Source organism: Vanessa cardui, chromosome 10 (assembly GCF_905220365.1).
Source record: "Vanessa cardui chromosome 10, ilVanCard2.1, whole genome shotgun sequence".
In the NCBI taxonomy this organism is placed as follows: Eukaryota; Metazoa; Arthropoda; class Insecta; order Lepidoptera; family Nymphalidae; genus Vanessa; species Vanessa cardui.
In genome coordinates, this window is record NC_061132.1 from 9,939,790 (window position 1) to 9,958,435 (window position 18,646).

At 35.5% G+C, this 18,646-nt stretch overlaps 1 protein-coding gene across 1 annotated transcript; it reads right to left on the bottom strand.

Moving 5' to 3' along the window:
• Nucleotides 1–451: 451 nt before the first annotated feature.
• Nucleotides 452–14,459, bottom strand: LOC124533214. Its single transcript, XM_047108406.1, has 3 exons — nucleotides 14,323–14,459; nucleotides 3,032–3,186; nucleotides 452–1,918 (listed from the first exon to the last, which is right to left on the bottom strand). The coding sequence occupies exons 1-3, from the start codon at nucleotides 14,359–14,361 to the stop codon at nucleotides 1,486–1,488; spliced, it is 627 nt and encodes a 208-aa protein (XP_046964362.1). The 5' UTR covers nucleotides 14,362–14,459; the 3' UTR covers nucleotides 452–1,485.
• Nucleotides 14,460–18,646: the final 4,187 nt, after the last annotated feature.

Here is an 18,646-nt window from a genome sequence, read left to right on the forward strand (position 1 = left end):
TTTAGACAGCAAACCGTCCCAGCTCAAAGCCCAGACAGCAATAAACATGACATGTCTGGACAGGATATTTGTTACCCACGATTAAATGTGGACGATTATTTTTTTATTGCTTCGGATTAAAAGAAAACTGGCTGAGGTAAATTTTATTCGAGTTGACTTTGGACGTAAATATAATTTATTTTATTCCATTTCTAATCATTGGACAAACGATGCTTTTTTGTTTTGTGAGATTATACTTTACTATATAATAATATATCTTGACTACTACGGATATTCTTAATAACATTAAAAGAAGAGAAATACGGTTGCTAGTGAAACTATAGGCTCAATTCTTTTTCAAACGAAACACAAAAATACCAAGTATTACTTTTTGGTTGAAAGACATCTGATAAGTGGTTTGGAACTACTCAGACGGGCCTACACAACGCCCTACCAAATAAAACTAAGAAAATAAACTGTAAATTTTATTTATTCTATTTTTAAAAATCATTATAATTGCACCAATTAAATATAAATATTAAAACTTACAATTAGTTTAGAACAGCAATTAAATCACAATTTTAGTTTAAATTAATAAACATAAAACATATTATCAATGAAGTCATTAAAAATATTGTTTGTATACATTAGTCAGTCAATATAACAAGTTAGGCCGGATAAGTATGACGATTCGGCTCCCAAATCAAAACCTTTATTAAACCTTTTGTTTTAATATCGATTTATTTTAGAATGCGATCCATTTATATTCCTTGTACAAGCGAAGAACTTTACTCAATCGAAGGTTATTATAACGCAAAGATTTTGCAAGAGATGAAAAACATATATTATTTCTTTTATGAAATATGAGCATTGAAACTTTGAAAAAATGTAATGGGATAGAGAGATTGAGCTAACGCGAGCTCGAGCTAATATTTGTGAGCAAATTGTTTTTGTGTTTTTTGAACAAAACATATATCATTTTAAATAATTTAAAAAAATACTTAATTATTATTATTACACTGACTTATTCTTCACGTTACGCTTTACGCTATACTAAAAATTGCATTAATTAAATATACAGAATCAAAAAATAAAATCGAAGCCTTCCTACTTATACGAAGCATACAAAATATATTAATATTAAATTAAAATATTGTACAAAAAAAAAATTAAAAAACCAGTCGATTTTTAAAATCATGTTCCATATTTCTGTATACAAATTAAAAAATCCTTATCATTGTCGATATTGTAATTAGTAACAATTGAAATATTTGTAATTTCAAATATTTTTGTTAGTAAAATATAGTTCAAATATAAATTAACCGCTTCTGCGTGAAATCAACTCACCGTGCGGTTGATATTATGCCAATCGCAACGCAGAATTAATTGATACTATTGTAACCGGTATGTAGAAAATGTCTTGATTTTAATACTACTTCCATTGTGTTACGAGTACATCCTAAATATCATGGGTAATGTATTCTAATCTGACTTAAATTGATTATCTTAGCTTGATTTACTCGACGAGAATAACGCCACAAAGCCTCCATATAATAACTGTACAATACTACCGAGTACTTCTAAAACAAATACAAAAGGTCCATCTCGAGGTTTTGTCTCGGCTTCATCGTCAACGTCTTCAAAACCAAAGACCTCATCATCATCGCCCACCTCATTAATGGTCTCGTTGAGTTCTATCTTTTCTTTTACAGCTGGCAGGTAGCTAGAGAAGAGTGTTATCTTCTCCGGTTTCCTGCTAATCTTATTCAATGCATCTGTTGATAGTTCTTCAACGTCTTTCTCGTTTGAGATGTCGTTGCCGATGGGGGATGTCGCTAATTTGCTGACGTCCTCCGGTGCGTCTTCGAGAAGTTCGATTTTGTCCCAGGGCCGTTTTGTTGTTGATGATTGTGTCGTGTTCTTTCCAATACCCAAAAATCTGGAAAATTTTCGAAAAGCCATCAATTAAAGACATTTATACAAACCATTATTTTATATTGTATAATCATATAATTTTTTAGAAAAAATTAGAACAGAAATTTTGTCTTAAACTTTTAAGTCCTAGTAGCCAACTTATTTTATAAGGCAACTTGAGGTGACAATTCTAATTTATATAAAGTTACAAGACCGAGCACAAAACATTTTTGCTCTTTTATGTTTTTGTGTAAAAAAACATAGAACATGTATATTGTGTATAGAAATAAGATATACATTTTTATTTTAAGCATTTTAATGGCAAAATGTGGTCAAACAATGCATGAAAAATAATTTATATTAATGGTTTGGTTTTCGTGGTAACCTAAGTGAGTAAATAAAATTATTGATGAAAATATATATTCTCAGTTTCATTCAATTTATGAGAATTTCATGTTTTTTTTTATTAGTATAAACAAATGTGTGTTTCACGTATGTGCATAAACATGTTACGATCTACGTCTTAAAATTTTAATGTGTGTGTAAGTAAAAATATCTATTTCATTCTTATATACCCATGTGTGCAAATACATATATTGTAGGCAAATAAATGTTACACACGACGTCGAGATGGCCCAGTGGTAAGTCGAGATGGCCCAGTGGTTAGAACGCGTGCATCTTAACCGATGATTGCGGGTTCAAACCCAGGCAAGCACCGCTGATTCATGTGCTTAATTTGTCTTTATAATTCATCTCGTGCTCAGCGGTGAAGGAAAACATCGTGAGGAAACCTGCATGTGACAAATTTCATAGAAATTCTGCCACATGTGTATTCCACCAACCCGCATTGGACCAGCGTGTTGGAATATGTTCCAAACCTTCTCCTCAAAGGGAGAGGAGGCCTTTAGCCCAGCAGTGGGAATTTACAGGCTGTTACTTTACTTTACTTTTTTTTTACGACGCATTAGGTCAACAGTCAGTGTTTAAAGTAATATACATAATAAGTATTTATTATAATCTATGACAAGTAGTAATTTTTTTTTAAGAACGACAATCAAAGATTCAATTTATGCTCTCTAATTTTTACAAAATGTTGCGTAACCTGACAAAATATTTGATTAAAAATATAGTATTTCACCTGTATATGGGGGATGTTATCCTTTCAGCAATGTTGTTAGCGATCTGGTGGTAAACGTCAATACTGGCGCTGGAGGTGGAAGGCTGTGTTGTGTATACGCTCACGACAGAGTCCTCTGCGTCTGGGAGGGTGCGTAGTGAACATTCTCTTGAGACCTATAAAAAAAATTAAGTACCCAAATTCATAACTTCAAACTTTTAGTGCTGGTATGAAAATTAAATAATAAAAAGTATAATTATCTATGGACAAGATTAAGTATAAAATCGCGTTTATTGGCAAAAATGGAATGATAGGATTTAATTAGTTTATTTATAAATCTTAATTATTCTTATCGAAAAAAAATATCTTAAATGTTTCATAGGTTGGCTTATTAAAACGTATATGTCAAAAGCAATTGAAATCATTATTTCTATTCTATTCTCTATCTATGATTCGCTTAACACCTTCAGTTATTCCGTAATCATCATCATTATCATTACATAGTATAAAATATATTCGCTTACCGCTGTATGTATCTATATATGCTTAGATCTTTAAAATTACGCAAGGGGTTTTGATGCGGGTTTTTTTTAATAGATAGAATGATTCGAGAGGAAAGTTTTTGTATATAATACATGGACAATATATTAAAAAAACACTGATAATTTTAGATTTTTCTAATGTAATATCGTAAAAACAATCTGTAGTATATTTAGAATTGCATCCGTGTGAAGCCGGGGCGAATCCCTAGTAATTTTAATCTAAAGTAATTTTGTAATGGTCAAAGCATAGTTAAGCTACAGTCTATTAACAATGTTCCAAACATGCCTGAATATTTGGCGAGTTAAAGTTATAAGTTATTTGACGGGGTTAATGTTATCGTTCCCTTAACGACCATCACTATCTCTGTGGTGCTCCATTGAGCCGTTTGTTAGTAACCCTTAAATACTTAGGGTCATAGATACCAATAGTATAGCGTAGACAAATAACTAAGAAATTTTATTACTATTAAACAAAATCATTTCTTTGCTTATCGAGTTTATAAGTATCTTACTTCAATAAATTGCCCACGGTTGTGTTGAGTTACTTTTTAGGAATTCCGTAGAAATTACGATATTGAAAATCCTCTAATTGCTGAAAGAGCGGCTAAAAGGGATTGCATTAAGTAACTCAGTTTGAAGTCCAAGTAAACGCCACTGAAATACTAAGCCACAAAAGAAAACATTGTCAGGCAGAGCAGAAACAAACCTATGATAAGACATCGTGATGGAATGAGTTCCGAATTTTCTTCTAAAAAGGAGAAATGAGAAGGCATTTGCCAACAGTATTACCAGTGTCTACTACAAGATTTAACTGTTAATGTTTGTGTTTCAAGTAAAGTTTATTTCGTCAGAGAAATATAAATTGATCGAAAATAATTATTATGCTTCATATTTCGCACGTCATTCGAACCAATTTTGACGTCTGTATAGTGAATACAAATTACTCATTGTATTATTTTGTCTAATCGAAATTCGAGTAACATCTCAAAATTATTATTGGTTTAAACCAATCAAAGACAATAGTCTCTTGTTTGATTTCGGTGAAATTCTAGTTTACACAAACATTTTTGAATGTCAAAGCGATTAATTAATTGAATAAAGTTGATTTATTGTAACTTCTGCAAACAATATAATAATAATTCAAACAAAGGGTTTCAGAACTTCAAAGCAAATTTCGTTTAGTTTTCGAATGGAATATATTTTGTCAGTTTAAGAACAGATCGTTCTACAATTGTACTTGTAGATGAAAACACGAACGATTTCTTACAATATTTCCAATATTCATTTAATCACAGGAAAGCAGAGACCAAACGAAGTCTCAGGTAATAAAAACCTGAAGGCCTTCAATTAGTTGAAAGTTGAAAGTTTCTACAATTCCTTTAATAAATGAAAGATATTCTTAGGGTTTCATAGGAATAATTTATGAGATATATCATATTAACTTAGGTTTATTTTTTTATTATTAGGTCATTGTTTTTTATCAATTATAGACAATGTAAATAAACGTCTCAGGATTGTTTATTCCAGTAGCTTAAAACATAATGTGACAGGGTTTATGTTAGGCAGTTCCAATGTTAATATGACACTTAAACTCATATCACGTAGAGATTCCCCACTTCGTATTACATGATGATCTTAGTTAAGAACATCTTTCTGTGGTTTAGTTATTGGAGGTGAAATTTTCGGCGACTCAAAGTAACCTGACATGAATAAATTTAGGGATAATAATGTGTTCGGCACGATTTATGACAACTGTTACGTTGGCTGCGACATCATTTTTTTTATTTTTTTCATTCCAGCGGTATGAAAACCTCGTATGGAAACTATCATATTACCGATACGGAGCTTAATAGATGCCTTGACGTTTAAGAAGCTAACTGACTAACTCGATGTGATGTGAAGCTTTAAGTGAACTCTGTGAAACTGTGAACTCTTTACCAGCACACGTGTTACCCTCCTCTTATACCCTGGGTGCCTTCAAACGAGGCGTGAAGGGGCATCTTGCGGGCCGGCATGGCGAGGGTGACTAGTGCAGCTCATTCTTGCTGTGCGTACTAGTCGTTTTCGCGTTTGGATTCCATTTCCACTTACCATCAGGTGGAGTGGAGTCATATGCCTAACCGGATATTATAAACAAAAAAGTAGGTACACCATATCATTCTGTTTTCAATAGGCATCATATAAATATATTTATCGCTTTCCAACAATATATCAAATAGACATTACGGCCTCAGACTCAGCAGAGAAAACTATGCTTTTCTTTGCAGCACCACAAGGTACATAGGTATCTGTGAGACATTTGTAGGATCTCAATTGTTAGTCTAGAAATAGCAATGTTTCATATTTCCATTACATTCCGGAAACATTTGTGATCACCAGCTTAACCGGTGCTTAGGAAGTAACTGTAAGTACGTACTTTGTATCTACAAAATCTTATCTATATAAATATCGATATATTCCAAGCTATTAACATTCATCGGTCAATCAAGCTGGACGTGACGCCTTGATCCTTGATGTCAATGCCGGTTTAGTCCACACACGTAGTCTTGATACGACAATGACACATTTGCAGTTTATTGCACTATTGTTATTGCTTCTATTTGTTTTATTAATATTATATATTTTGTTAATTAATAATAATCGATCATAAAATCTGTCAATTTTCATACAGAGTGCCATATAAATATTCTTTAAGAAACAGACTAGTTACAAAGATCAGTCAGAAAGAGTCTAACAATTTTTATAGTTGAAGAAATCCATAACACTCCTAAAAGTCGTAGGTAATTCCTACTACTCGGTGGTAGGACTTTATGAAAATCCATCTAGGTTATAGGTAGGTGTCAAGCAGCATTACTCAGTAAAGGGTGAGTGAGCCAGTGCTACTATAGGCACAAGAAAGATAACAGCTTAGATTTCAATGTTGACGGCACCTTAATGTTATGTAAGGAACGGTTATTTCTCACAGCGCTCATGTCTATGGACGGTGATGACCATTGACCACTTACCATCAGGTGGCCTATTTGCCCGTCCGACTATTATATAAATAAGAGATATATTAGATAGTGTTAAACATATTATGCTATCCAGAAAATAATAAACTAAAAATATTTTTATTCGTTTACGAGAAATCCGAAATTTTTGTTCGGATTTCTCGTAAATGCATACATTTTTATGACCCAAATTTAAATATGGTCATTATTTCCAACTAGTAAATAATAATAATATAATAACATTCAATAAATAATATAATAACGTTCTTTTTAATTTACATTTAACAAAGCAAACATAACAAATAATATAAAAATTGATAATTTTATCGTGAAAATAATTTCATCAAACGTGTTACTGAGATGTTGAACTCTTGAATAATTGAGAGGTAAGTACTCATAAAATAAACTGTAATTTAATACCTTTATAATTTGATTTGATATTAGTATTCGATTCGTTAAATTCTTGCCTTTGTCTTAGAATTGAGGCAGTAAATTTTTTTCTTTACATAATAAACTGTAGTTTTGTCCAATCGATAAAATAAAGTATAAACAAAAATATATTTGGGTTCAACCCGAGATCATATCTTTGTTATTTTCACGTGGGATGTTAGCAATTGAACTCGTAACCACATACAAAACCCATTTCGAATAAAACCCGAATATTTATATATATAAGAGGACGTTTTATTTGTACCGTAACGGAAATATAACTGAACCGATATACAAAACGAAAGCGCAGTTTGGAAAAGTTTTAGTATTTAATAGATGACAGACAATATTAGCCGACGGTTTTGCTTGTAATATATTAAACTGAACAGACATCCTATCATTTTTTTTTATGTGGTAGGTGGCGAACGAGCAGGAGGCTCACCTGATGGAAAGTGACTACCACCGCCCATGGACATCTGCAACACCAGGAGGCTTTGAAGAAAAGAGTACGCTCTTTTCTTGAAGGTTCCCAATAAGTTGATTTAAAAGTTGATATAAATATATTCTAATTTAATTAAAAGTTTATAATTAATGGAACACCGACAAATTCAATAAGTGGCTCGTTTCCAACTAATATTTGAGCAGAGGCGTTTCGGTAAGGAATAATTAAGTGCTTTAATTACAAACGATTCATTTAATCTGAAAACGTTGGAATAAGAACATGTTAATTAAACTGAATAGAGAAGAAGATCTCGTTACTAATTTGAGTAAAACAATCTTGGAATATATTATTTTCTTGTATAATTACTCAAGAATCTTGTTTTATTAGACTTTTAGTTACGACTTAATTCACACCAATTTTAAACCCTAATATTTAGTATCTAATATACAAACTACTATGGGCAGTGCGGGGTTCAAAGCGTTGATTAAGTAAGGTTGAATTATATTTAACTTAGGAACATCGTAGCATACCCAAAACACAAACATAACAAACGACGCCAAGTAAAACTTAACAACAACTTGATCTAAACTTAAAAAGTTATAGTTTTCAAGATTATCATATGTAGAGAAATATTTGGCACTGGTCAATCGGATAAGTGGAATATTTTTTTGATTCAACTGCAAAATACACAATATAACAGACGAAGTTGTACTAGGTGTTAACAAAACGACTGCAACTTGCCTACGTCACATGTTTCGAAATTTTTCCCTTAGACATCGCTGAAAATAAATAAAAATTTTAACAAAAAAAAACTGACTTCAAACAAAACACTATTTTAAAACATTTAAATGTGCACTAAAAAGTAATAAAAGTAATTGCATATTCAGCATATTTTTTTAGAGTTCTCTTAAGTAAAATGAAATGAAAAATTAGACTACTTAAATGTCGATTTACGATTATAAAAAGTAGTCATGGATATCGTTATATTTGGTTGGTTGTTATAGTTGGTTGGTATTGGTAATATCAACAAATATAAAAAAAAAGAAAAGGAAAAAAAATACAGACGAATTGATAACCTCCTCCTTTTTGAAGTCGGTTGAAAATATTAAGTTATTCTTGTTTTGGGGCGTTATCGAAAATGATGAGTGTATAGTTATGACGCAGGCGCGCAGGGTTTCATGAAAACTTTAATGAAGTTGTTGATTGAAGATGTACCTAAATCGCCAATTAAGCATCAACTCTCGTCAATTAGACAACTTCACATCTTATATTATATTTCTATCATTGTTCCAATGTTTATTTTGATACGAATTTGAATTTCAAATTTTGATTTTGTGAAAAAATAAGAAATTATATTTAAAATACTTATAACAATTATAAAATGAATATTAAGAATGTAATAGATATCTGAAACTAAAACTTAAAATATCAATACTTTTCATCATCGCACAGAATTTGTACTGACTTCTTCCATTTTTTTTTTCAATTTTCAAATATACATTTACAGATGAGGTATATTCCTCATTTAAATGGGCAAAATACTATAAAAAAAATAAGCAAAAAAGACAAAGTTCGTATTGATATGTAGGCAGGATGTATATTTTATTGTATTTAATTAACATAATCTGTAACTACTACAATGTATTTAATAACATAAGAATTAGTTACACTAATTTATTACATATATATATATACAAACATTAACTAAAAATATTTACTGTATAAATATTGACCTCGTGGAATGGTGACAAGAATGCTAGCAGCATTTCAACCTTTATACTACTATTGAGTTTATGCCGATTCTTCTTAGCTTTGGTCATATTAAAATTATTACGATTTCAATTAAAACTGTAAAAGCTGACTTGGATAAAGTGCATTTAGCCTTTTTTGGGATACCGAGTTATAATCTTCCAAAATCTTCCATTAAAATCTTAGTTCATTGACCCTTTTGAACTTGCCTGGTCGACTTATGATTAAGATGATTTGTGGGATTTCTTTATGTTGTATTGCATACAAGCAACATTATCATATAACCATGAATCATGTGTTAGAGTTCCGTAAATATAAATATTTGTCAATATTTAAAAAAAACGAAACCTACAGACGTATCCATTATTTTCTGTCTGTCTGTTCGTATTTTGACATAACTTACGGCGGCCATTCTCAAAGATGGCAATCAACTGCATAGGATTAATGCACAACACTCGTGCACTCTCTATTACCTCACTCAGACTAAATCGGAGAGTTCAAACGCCGTACCAATATTTTTACTTGCTGCCCAAGACGGGACAAGCTAAAACATCTTATAAACTCAAGCTGAGACTGAAATAGCTAGAAAATTTCAATACACTTTTTACCCCTGGGTTTAAAGCTAGAACCTCGGGATCTGTAACCTAATAAACCAGCCACAAAACCAACGAGGGAGCCGCATAAATTTCCTATTTATATTATAGCAGTAGTTCAAATAAATCAGGATTCCCAGCGGCAAATGCTGCAAGCGTTATTGTAAATTGCAAGCATTGCGAGCGAGCATAATTTTGTACATACGTATCAATATTTAATCGAAATACTGAACTAATTTACGTTTATTTAAATTTCAATATTAAATACGTGAGAGCATAATAATAAATAATTTTCATGTGTTAATTTGAGTATCATTTTTATTTTGGTATTCGATAAATTTTAACCTCTTTCTATTTCAGTGTCTTACCTAAGATTGCTTGTAAGAGATGGCTGTTTTAGTGATAAGGCCGCCTCTTGTGCATCTTTCTTGAACGTGGCTGAAGTGCATGCGTAACAACAGCATGGTAAAGCAATTTGAACCAGCAACCTTAGGTATAATTGTTACTTTTATGCGTCAAAGCATATGTAGAGTTATTAACAACAACAGCCTGTAAATTCCCACTGCTGGGCTAAGGTCCTCCTCTCCCTTTGAGGAGAAGGTTTGGTTTGAAGTGCGTGCGTATTGGTGTACAATAGAAAGTATTTTGTTTTGGTTTATTTTAAATGTCTTCCTTGTACACTAGCTACGGAACCATAACACTAAATTCAAGTTTACAAAACAGCGGGAAAAACTTATGTATGGATTTAAAAATATGCCTATACATCGTGCGCTTATCACAAGATCTAAAATTCTGATTTAAAAACTCTCTTGCGTTCAATAGCCTATTGAAGATTAAGAAATACGTCAGCTGATGCCACGATACACGAAGACCGAGAAGTTGGTGGCTCGCTTATAAGATTACTTTAATTATGATTTTCTTAATCATTCAAAGGATATTTTAACATACTTAGTAATGGTGTGTTCCAGTTTGAAAGGTGAGTGCGCCAGTGTAACTAGAACCACAAGGTCCAAAATATCTTAGTTCCCAAGGTCTGTGGCGCATTTGCTATGTAAGGGATGCTTAATATTACTTACAGCTCTTATGTCTACGGGCGGTGCTGACCACTTACCACCAGATCACTTATTTTTAACCTAATAGCAGTGTTGTTTGGCACTCTGTTCCTGTACAATGACTTTTTCGTAGGTCTATTTGCTTTATTGTGTATTTCAGATTCCGAGGTCCTAGGCCTTAATACCGAGATGAATCAATATGAGCATCTTTTTTTAAGGTATAAATTGGCAGACGAGCATATAGGCCACCCGATGGTAAATGGTCACCATTACCACCCATAGACAATGACGCTGTAAAAAATATTAACTATTCCTTAAATCGTCAATGTGCCACTAACCTTGGGAACTAAGATATTATGTCCCTTGTGCCTATAGTTACACTGGCTCACTCACCCTTCAAACCGGAACACAACAATACTGAACACTGTTGTTTTGCGAGAGAATAACTGATGAGTGGTTGGTACCTACCCAGACGGGCTTGCAGCAAGAAAATTTCCTTCAAATAATTCTCAGTAGCAGCCCGGAGATCGAAAATTGGCAACATTATTTCTATATCTATAATATTGTTATCAGACAAAGATAGCGATAGATAGCGCAGCTTTGCTCAAATGTTTTAAAATAACAATAACTGCTCACTAATGTTTTTTTGTTAAATTATAGAATAAAATATACCTAATGATTATGTTGCATATGAAATAAAAACAAACAATCGTTTGTCGTATCTTTGTCGTTTAATTAAGAATAAATTGTAATAAAAAAACTAATCATTGACCGAATTAATCACGCGTAAATATTGTTTCGATTCAGTGGCTTCTCTGTTTGTAGTATAATCTATATATATACTAATATTATAAATAAGAAAGTAACTCTTTGTGTCTGTCTGTCTGTTGATCATGCGTAAGTAAACCACTGAAGCGAATTTGATGAAATCTGTTACCATACAAATTTAAACTACAAGGCAGGATAGGATACTTTGTACCTGATCACCAATCCCTAAAAGCAAAGCAGCGAGCGACGTCTAGTAAATAATAAAAGGTTTCATTTTAAATTGTAAGATGTATAAAGCTCCTTATTGCCTCAACTAGTGACGAGAGGATGGTTCTTTTTCGCCCTGTAAATCGGAATTGCATTTCAACGGGAAAATGCTTCTGCTAGTATTCTTTCCTTTTGTGGTTGAAAAAGTTTATAAAATTAAAGTTTGACCGCGCTTTATAATTTATATTTGCGCCGCGGTCGATAGTCGACTACAATCGTTTTTGAATATTTCAGAGAAACATATCTAAATAATATATTTAATCTTGTTATAATTTTATCAAACTTCGTATTCATATATATATATATATATATATATATATATATATATATATATATATTTTATTTATAACATCAATTTACGTCAATACAAAATAATTCATTAAGTACCTTTTCTCCTGTTTATCAACCGTTTTTTTTGTTTATAAACCGTAATAAATCTTGCATTTGTCAGGATGAAAATCTGTCACAATATGTTTCACCCATTCGTACTGGAGCAAAATGATGTAATAGGAATAATCGAAGGTTACAATAACAATCAATGTAAGCCTCTGTAACTACAATCATGGAGGGCATAATATTTCTGTTTCCAGTCGGTAGCGCTGTAGCGATGTAACGAATTATTAGAATTTCTTACAGCTCTATTGTTGCGGGCAGTGGTGACCACGGACCATCAAATAGCCCATGGACATTGCACAATGTGTCATATTAATTATTTTCGCATTTGCATAATATTGAGGCTGCCCATATATCTACAATCGGAGTCGGTCTATTAATAATTTAATCTGAAGCCGACATCAAGTATCGATTTTTCTATTTATTTCTTCGATACAAGCTAAATGTGTCCTGTCCACTAGTAGACCTAGTATAATATTGAAAACAAAACATGAACCGTTCTAATACATCAATAACTTAAAAATTGTACTTTATCATTAATCTAGAACAAAAATAAATAAATAGTTTTTATATGAATTTTATGAATGTCAGAACTCGGATCTTTGATCCAAAACAAAACGCTTTGCTTTTTTTTACAACTTTTTATATTTAGACACGAAGGTCTTTAACTCTTAATCCGTGATAAATTATATTTTAAAAGATTTAACTTAAACATGACAAATTAATAGTGGAATTTGTTGATTTATTATTTTTTATAATTTATTATTTGATATATTTTATATTAAAATAAAAATATATTGTGCATCTTACAAAAACGTAAAAGTCACAAATCTTTATTTTTGACTAGTTTTTATCTGCAGTTTAGTCCACGTAGAGTGTTATGGGGGGCATATGCTAAGCACATAATCCGGAATAAAATGTAAATATGCGTTCAGCCTTTCTGGCGTGACTAAGTTACACACATATATTTATACTATTGGTAAGATTAGGTTTAATTTCATGACACTTTAAGTTTTTATTTTTTAAATCCACGATATATTTATTTTATTTTGAAATGTTTTTGCATACATGTTAAGGATTTACTTTGAGTGACATCTCCTAACATACAATAGTGCAAATTATTTTATTTTTTTTAATAATGTTTCACAAGATTTTATCACTTAATAAAATGATTAAAAATAATATTATATGTGTCTAATATCAACTTGCGTTTTTATATTCATTTAGAATACTATAATCAATATTATAGCGATCTAAATTATAAAGTGCGCAAATACATACATATATACTGTAATTGAATATTTCGTTCGTAGGTTATATACTGTTTTTATTGCATACAAGTGTTTAAAGAGAAAATATTATACTACAATTATATCGCAAGTGTTCGTAATTCGATTATTTTTTATGTGTGTGAAATGGAACGGAAGTTTGTAACGAAAAGCCAAGAAAACGCGCGCTATTTGATTTAACCAATGAACGCCCGTGCATCAAAATTTCGGATAAAACCAAATCATCTCCGAGAGATCTTTCAAGAGATTTTTTAATGTAAAATGTCACACATTAAATGTCATATTCGACTTCTTTAAGACTCTTTGTTTTTTTTTCCTACAGAAATTCGAATGCCTTCGAGTCATATCGAATAAAGATAATTTCGATCATCATATCGATTTTTCCTTTTATATTACACACTTATGTATACAACATATGTGGGCTTGTTAATTATTAAATTAAATAATTTATAACATCTCTATAAATATAAATGTTTGTTTTATGTTATATCTATTATATTGATGTAATTAATTTCATAGATATATTTTTGATAATGATTAATGAATAATCCCATTAAAACAAAATTAAAATTCGATGTATGTACAACACAAAAATGCATATAACCTATTTACCAATACCAATTTGTTTTCTATTTCAGAAAATAACTATATTATTACAGTAAAAAATATCTAAGCCTATTATTAAATAAATACTAAACAAACAAATATAGGATGAAATTATTCGAAAAGTATACATTGCATTATATTATATTTTAGTAAAATATTTCTTTTAAAACAAAGTAATTACTAAATACTCACCAATAAACAAATCACAGCTATTGTTAAAAATCTGGACATTTTAACGGAATATCTTTCGAAATATTTTTATCTTGCGTTTGAACCTCCAAAGCCTGTACAGACGAACTGCGCGCGCGCACATCGGTGATCTTGTGTCAGTCAGTGGGGTAGGGTGAGGTCACTTTTGGCGTCGGGAGGATAAATAGATAATGCACGTGAGGTGAATAGGAGTTGATCGTGCGTGGCAATGTGTTTGATTTCAACCAAAATCTACTTTTTTTTTAATTATACGTACGCTTGCATTCGAATTTCGAATTATTAAAAAAAAGTTTAATAAGAATGTGTTCCTAGCTGAAATTATCGACTCAACTGATACCAGACACTGGCCAGGTAGTTCAGTGCACCAGGGCCCCGGAGTTCAAGGAGGCCTCTAAAATAAACCTTAAGCTACTGAAGCTAGAAAATCACAACCCTGAGCACAATGTTTCTTATTTGGTATCAATAATTTTAAAGGGTAATTAGTTAAAGAATGGATGGGATAGAGGGGGTGAGGGTCCTTCACCGGGGCCCTGCCTCACCTAGCTACGCCACTGGTCACTAGCCAACTGCGCGAGAATGTGTAAAGCTCTAACTTCTCATAATCATAGTCCAGCAGCAATCCAACAAATGAGTGAGTAATGACGACGCAGAACTTAAAGTTTTCTGAGAAACAGATAGATATATCTATCCTTCTAATATTTCGTAAATCTAGATAAATCTTGAAATACTAAGTTTTCTAAAGCCTTATAGATTGTGTTAACTGAATGCCTGTTGCCTGAATGAATGTTAAATTACATTATATATTATTTTAATAAATACGTTATTATTATTCAATATTATTGTGCATCTCAAACATGTAAACATTGTTGAGATTGTTTTTCTTCAAGACTTTTTTAATGCTCTGTTTGTATTGAGCTTAATTGAATATATTTTTCGCTGTAAAATCGTACGGTATAAGATATTTTATATTTTTAATAAATTTTCAATTTTGCAATGTTTACATTAATTAAATTACATTTAAACCATTATTAATAATGTTCTGGAAGGTACAAATGGTATTTTTTTATGGTATAAGTTAGTGGACGAGTATTTCGGCACCTAATGGTAAGTGGTCACCATCACCCATAGATAATGACGCTGTAAGAAATATTAACTATTCCTTACATCGTCAATGCGCCACCAACCTTGGATACCAAGATGTTATGTCCCTTGTGCCTGTTGTTACACTGGCTCACTCACCTTTCAAACCGGAACACAACAATACTGCGTACTGTTGTTTAGCGGTAGAATATCTGATGAGTGGGTGGTACCTACCCAGGCGGGCTTTCACAAAGCCCTAAGTTTTTATGTCCCTTGTACCTGTAGTTACACTGGCTCACTCACCCTCTGGACGCCTATCGCCAGCTGAAAAAAGAGCTGCAGCTGGCGATACGCAAGGCCAAGGAGAAGGCCAGGGAGGAACTTCTGGCGGGTCTCAATCGAGACCCGTGGGGGCGCCCGTACCGCGGTGTACGCGGGAAGTTCCGCACCCAAGGCGCCCCCGTCATCGAGACGATGCCACCGGAACTCCTCCTTCGCCTGGTTGGGGAACTCTTCCCCCATCCAGGCGAGCACGTCCCTCCGCAGATGGCGCCCCGCTCCGTGACCGAAGACCCAGTGGTTTCACCACTGATTACGGAGCGGGAGATGGAGATGGCCCTCGGTCGCTTGAGGGCCAGGAAGACGGCGCCGGGTCCGGACGGGGTTCCAGGGCGTATTCTGTGCGACGCCCTGGAATACCTAGGTGCAAGGCTTCGGGAGCTATTCGACGAGTGTCTGTGCAGCGGGCAGTTTCCGAAGCCTTGGAAAGAAGGGAAGTTGGTCCTGTTGCCGAAGGAAGGTCGGCCGTTGGATTCCCCTTCGGCATACAGGCCAATTGTGCTGCTGAACGAGACGGGAAAACTCTTCGAGAAGGTCTCCTCGCAGCCCGTCTCGTTCAGCACCTCGAGGAGGTCGGTCCGGGTCTCTCGGAGGCGCAGTACGGATTCAGGGCGGGCCGATCGACAGTCGACGCCCTGAATGCCCTGAAGACTCGGACGACGGAAGCGGTGGCCCGGGGGCAGGTCGTCCTGGCTGTGGCGCTTGACGTGGCGAACGCCTTCAACAGTCTCCCTTTCGAGACGATACGGGAGGCACTCCGATACCATGGGGTGCCGACCTATCTGAGGAGACTGCTGGAGGCGTACCTCCAGGACAGGGAGATCCTCTGGGCGGGGGTCGATGGGAGGATCGTCCGGCATCGAGTGGGCTGCGGCGTTTCACAGGGGTCGGTCCTCGGCCCAATTCTATGGAACGTCGGTTTCGACTGGCTCCTGCGGGCTCCCGTCCTTCCCGGGATGGGGGTGTTGTGTTATGCTGACGACACTCTCGTCACGGCGATTGGACGGGACTTCCGGGAGGCGGCTCGCCTTGCCGAAGTCGGAACGGCTCTCACCGTGGACCGCATGGGAATGCTGGGCTTGAGGGTCTCCATATTCAAAACGGAGGCCCTCCTCTTTCACGGTCCACGAAAAGGACCCCCACGAGGGGCGAGTATCACCGTCCAGGGGACGGTTATCAAGGTGCAGCCCCAGATGAAGTATCTGGGCCTGATCCTGGACGGACGATGGAGCTTCGGGCAGCATTTTGTTCATCTCGGCCCAAGGCTCATCAACGCCGCTGCCGCTCTTGGTCGCCTCCTTCCGAATGTGGGAGGGCCGGGGTCGCTATGCCGGCGTCTTTATTCCGGCGTAGTGAGGTCGATGGCGCTGTACGGTGCCCCGATCTGGATAGACGCCCTCACCGCTAAAAATCGGGCTCTGCTGCGAAAGCCGCAGAGGATCATAGCGGTGAGAGGCATCAGAGGGTACCGTACGGTGTCGTGGACAGCGGCGACACTTCTCGCGGGCGATCCGCCCTGGGAGCTCCAGTCCAGGGTCGGCGGAGATCGGGCGGATCAGGGCTCTAGCCCAGCAAGCCCTGATCGCCCGATGGCAGGAGGATCTGGGGACTCCCACGGCGGGCCTAGCGACAGTGGAGGCGATCCGTCCCCACTTGAGTCGCTGGGTCGAGAGGAAGCACGGCACACTGTCGTATAGAATGACGCAGGTACTTACCGGACACGGATGCTTCGGTAAGTACCTGCACGGGATAGCGCGGCGGGAGGAGTCACCCTCCTGTCACGAGTGTGGTGCGCCAGTGGACACGGCGTACCACACCCTGTACGAGTGTGCTGCGTGGGGGCCCCAGAGGCACATCCTTGCGGCGACAATGGGCGGAGACCTCTCGCTACCGAGCGTTATCAACACCATGCTCGGTAGCGAGGTGTGCTGGTCAGAGATGCGCTCCTTCTGCGAAAGTGTCATGTCGCAGAAGGAAGCAGCGGAGCGGGAGCGGGAAAAAAATGCCGCCGCTGACTCGCTCCGCAGAAGACGACCGGGGAGAAGGAAAAGGCGCTACGCGCATCTTCTCCCTCCGCCTCAACAGGCGCCGTAGGGACCAGGGGGGGTCCCAGTACCCTGGGAATCCCCCCTAGCTGTTGAAGGCCCGTATAAGCGGGCCGACCGTCAGGGCGTCACGGTAGCATACGTAAGCGATCCCGTGGCGTCCGCCGAAAGACGGAGAGGGTACCGCTGGTTTTTTAGTGGGTAAACCCGGTGTGCTTGGGCGCACTCGGCGTTCAGGGCTCCGGGGAGTCCCACACACCCCCCCACTTTCCATCACGTGGGGGAAGCGCGCAAAGCGTTTTTCCAGAGTAATAAAAAAAAAAAAAAAAAGGCTCACTCACCCTTCAACCGGAACACAACTATACTGAGCACTGTTGCTTGGCGTATAAGGTGAATATTAATTATCTCGGCGTCTGACTGTAAATTTATGAGTTTTTTGTACTTGTACTCATTATTATTTTATACGTACTAAGTCGCGTAAGTTCTTTTTAAACGCCTACACTAATATATTTGTATTTAATTTGATCCCTTATACAACACTATGAGAATCTAAGATAGCTAAGTTATTAGACTATTGTCTAATGCTTATCTTACTAACAAAAGAGTTAAATTAGATTTTCGTTGTTTTGCAAAATAAAAATTAAATATTTATTTACATTATTAAAAAATGTATGTAAAAGCTATTACAAAACTTATATCTAAAAAGTGTCAATTGCGTAAGTACATACAGGATTAAATGGCAATTTTCTAACATCGTAATCGCTAAGGAAATTATATAATAGATATTATAGATAAAGATCTTTGTATTAAGGTTTTTTTTTAAATTTATTATTTAAGTATCA

Bases quoted from the DNA above. Each gene is read 5' to 3' on its own strand.
- LOC124533214 (XM_047108406.1), bottom strand. From the start codon at position 14,361: ATGTCCAGATTTTTAACAATAGCTGTGATTTGTTTATTG. The intron at 3,187-14,322 runs GTGAGTATTTAG...TTTTTTTTATAG, and splicing joins TAGCTGTGATTTGTTTATTG to GTCTCAAGAGAATGTTCACT. The intron at 1,919-3,031 runs GTGAAATACTAT...AAAATTTTCCAG, and splicing joins ATAACATCCCCCATATACAG to ATTTTTGGGTATTGGAAAGA.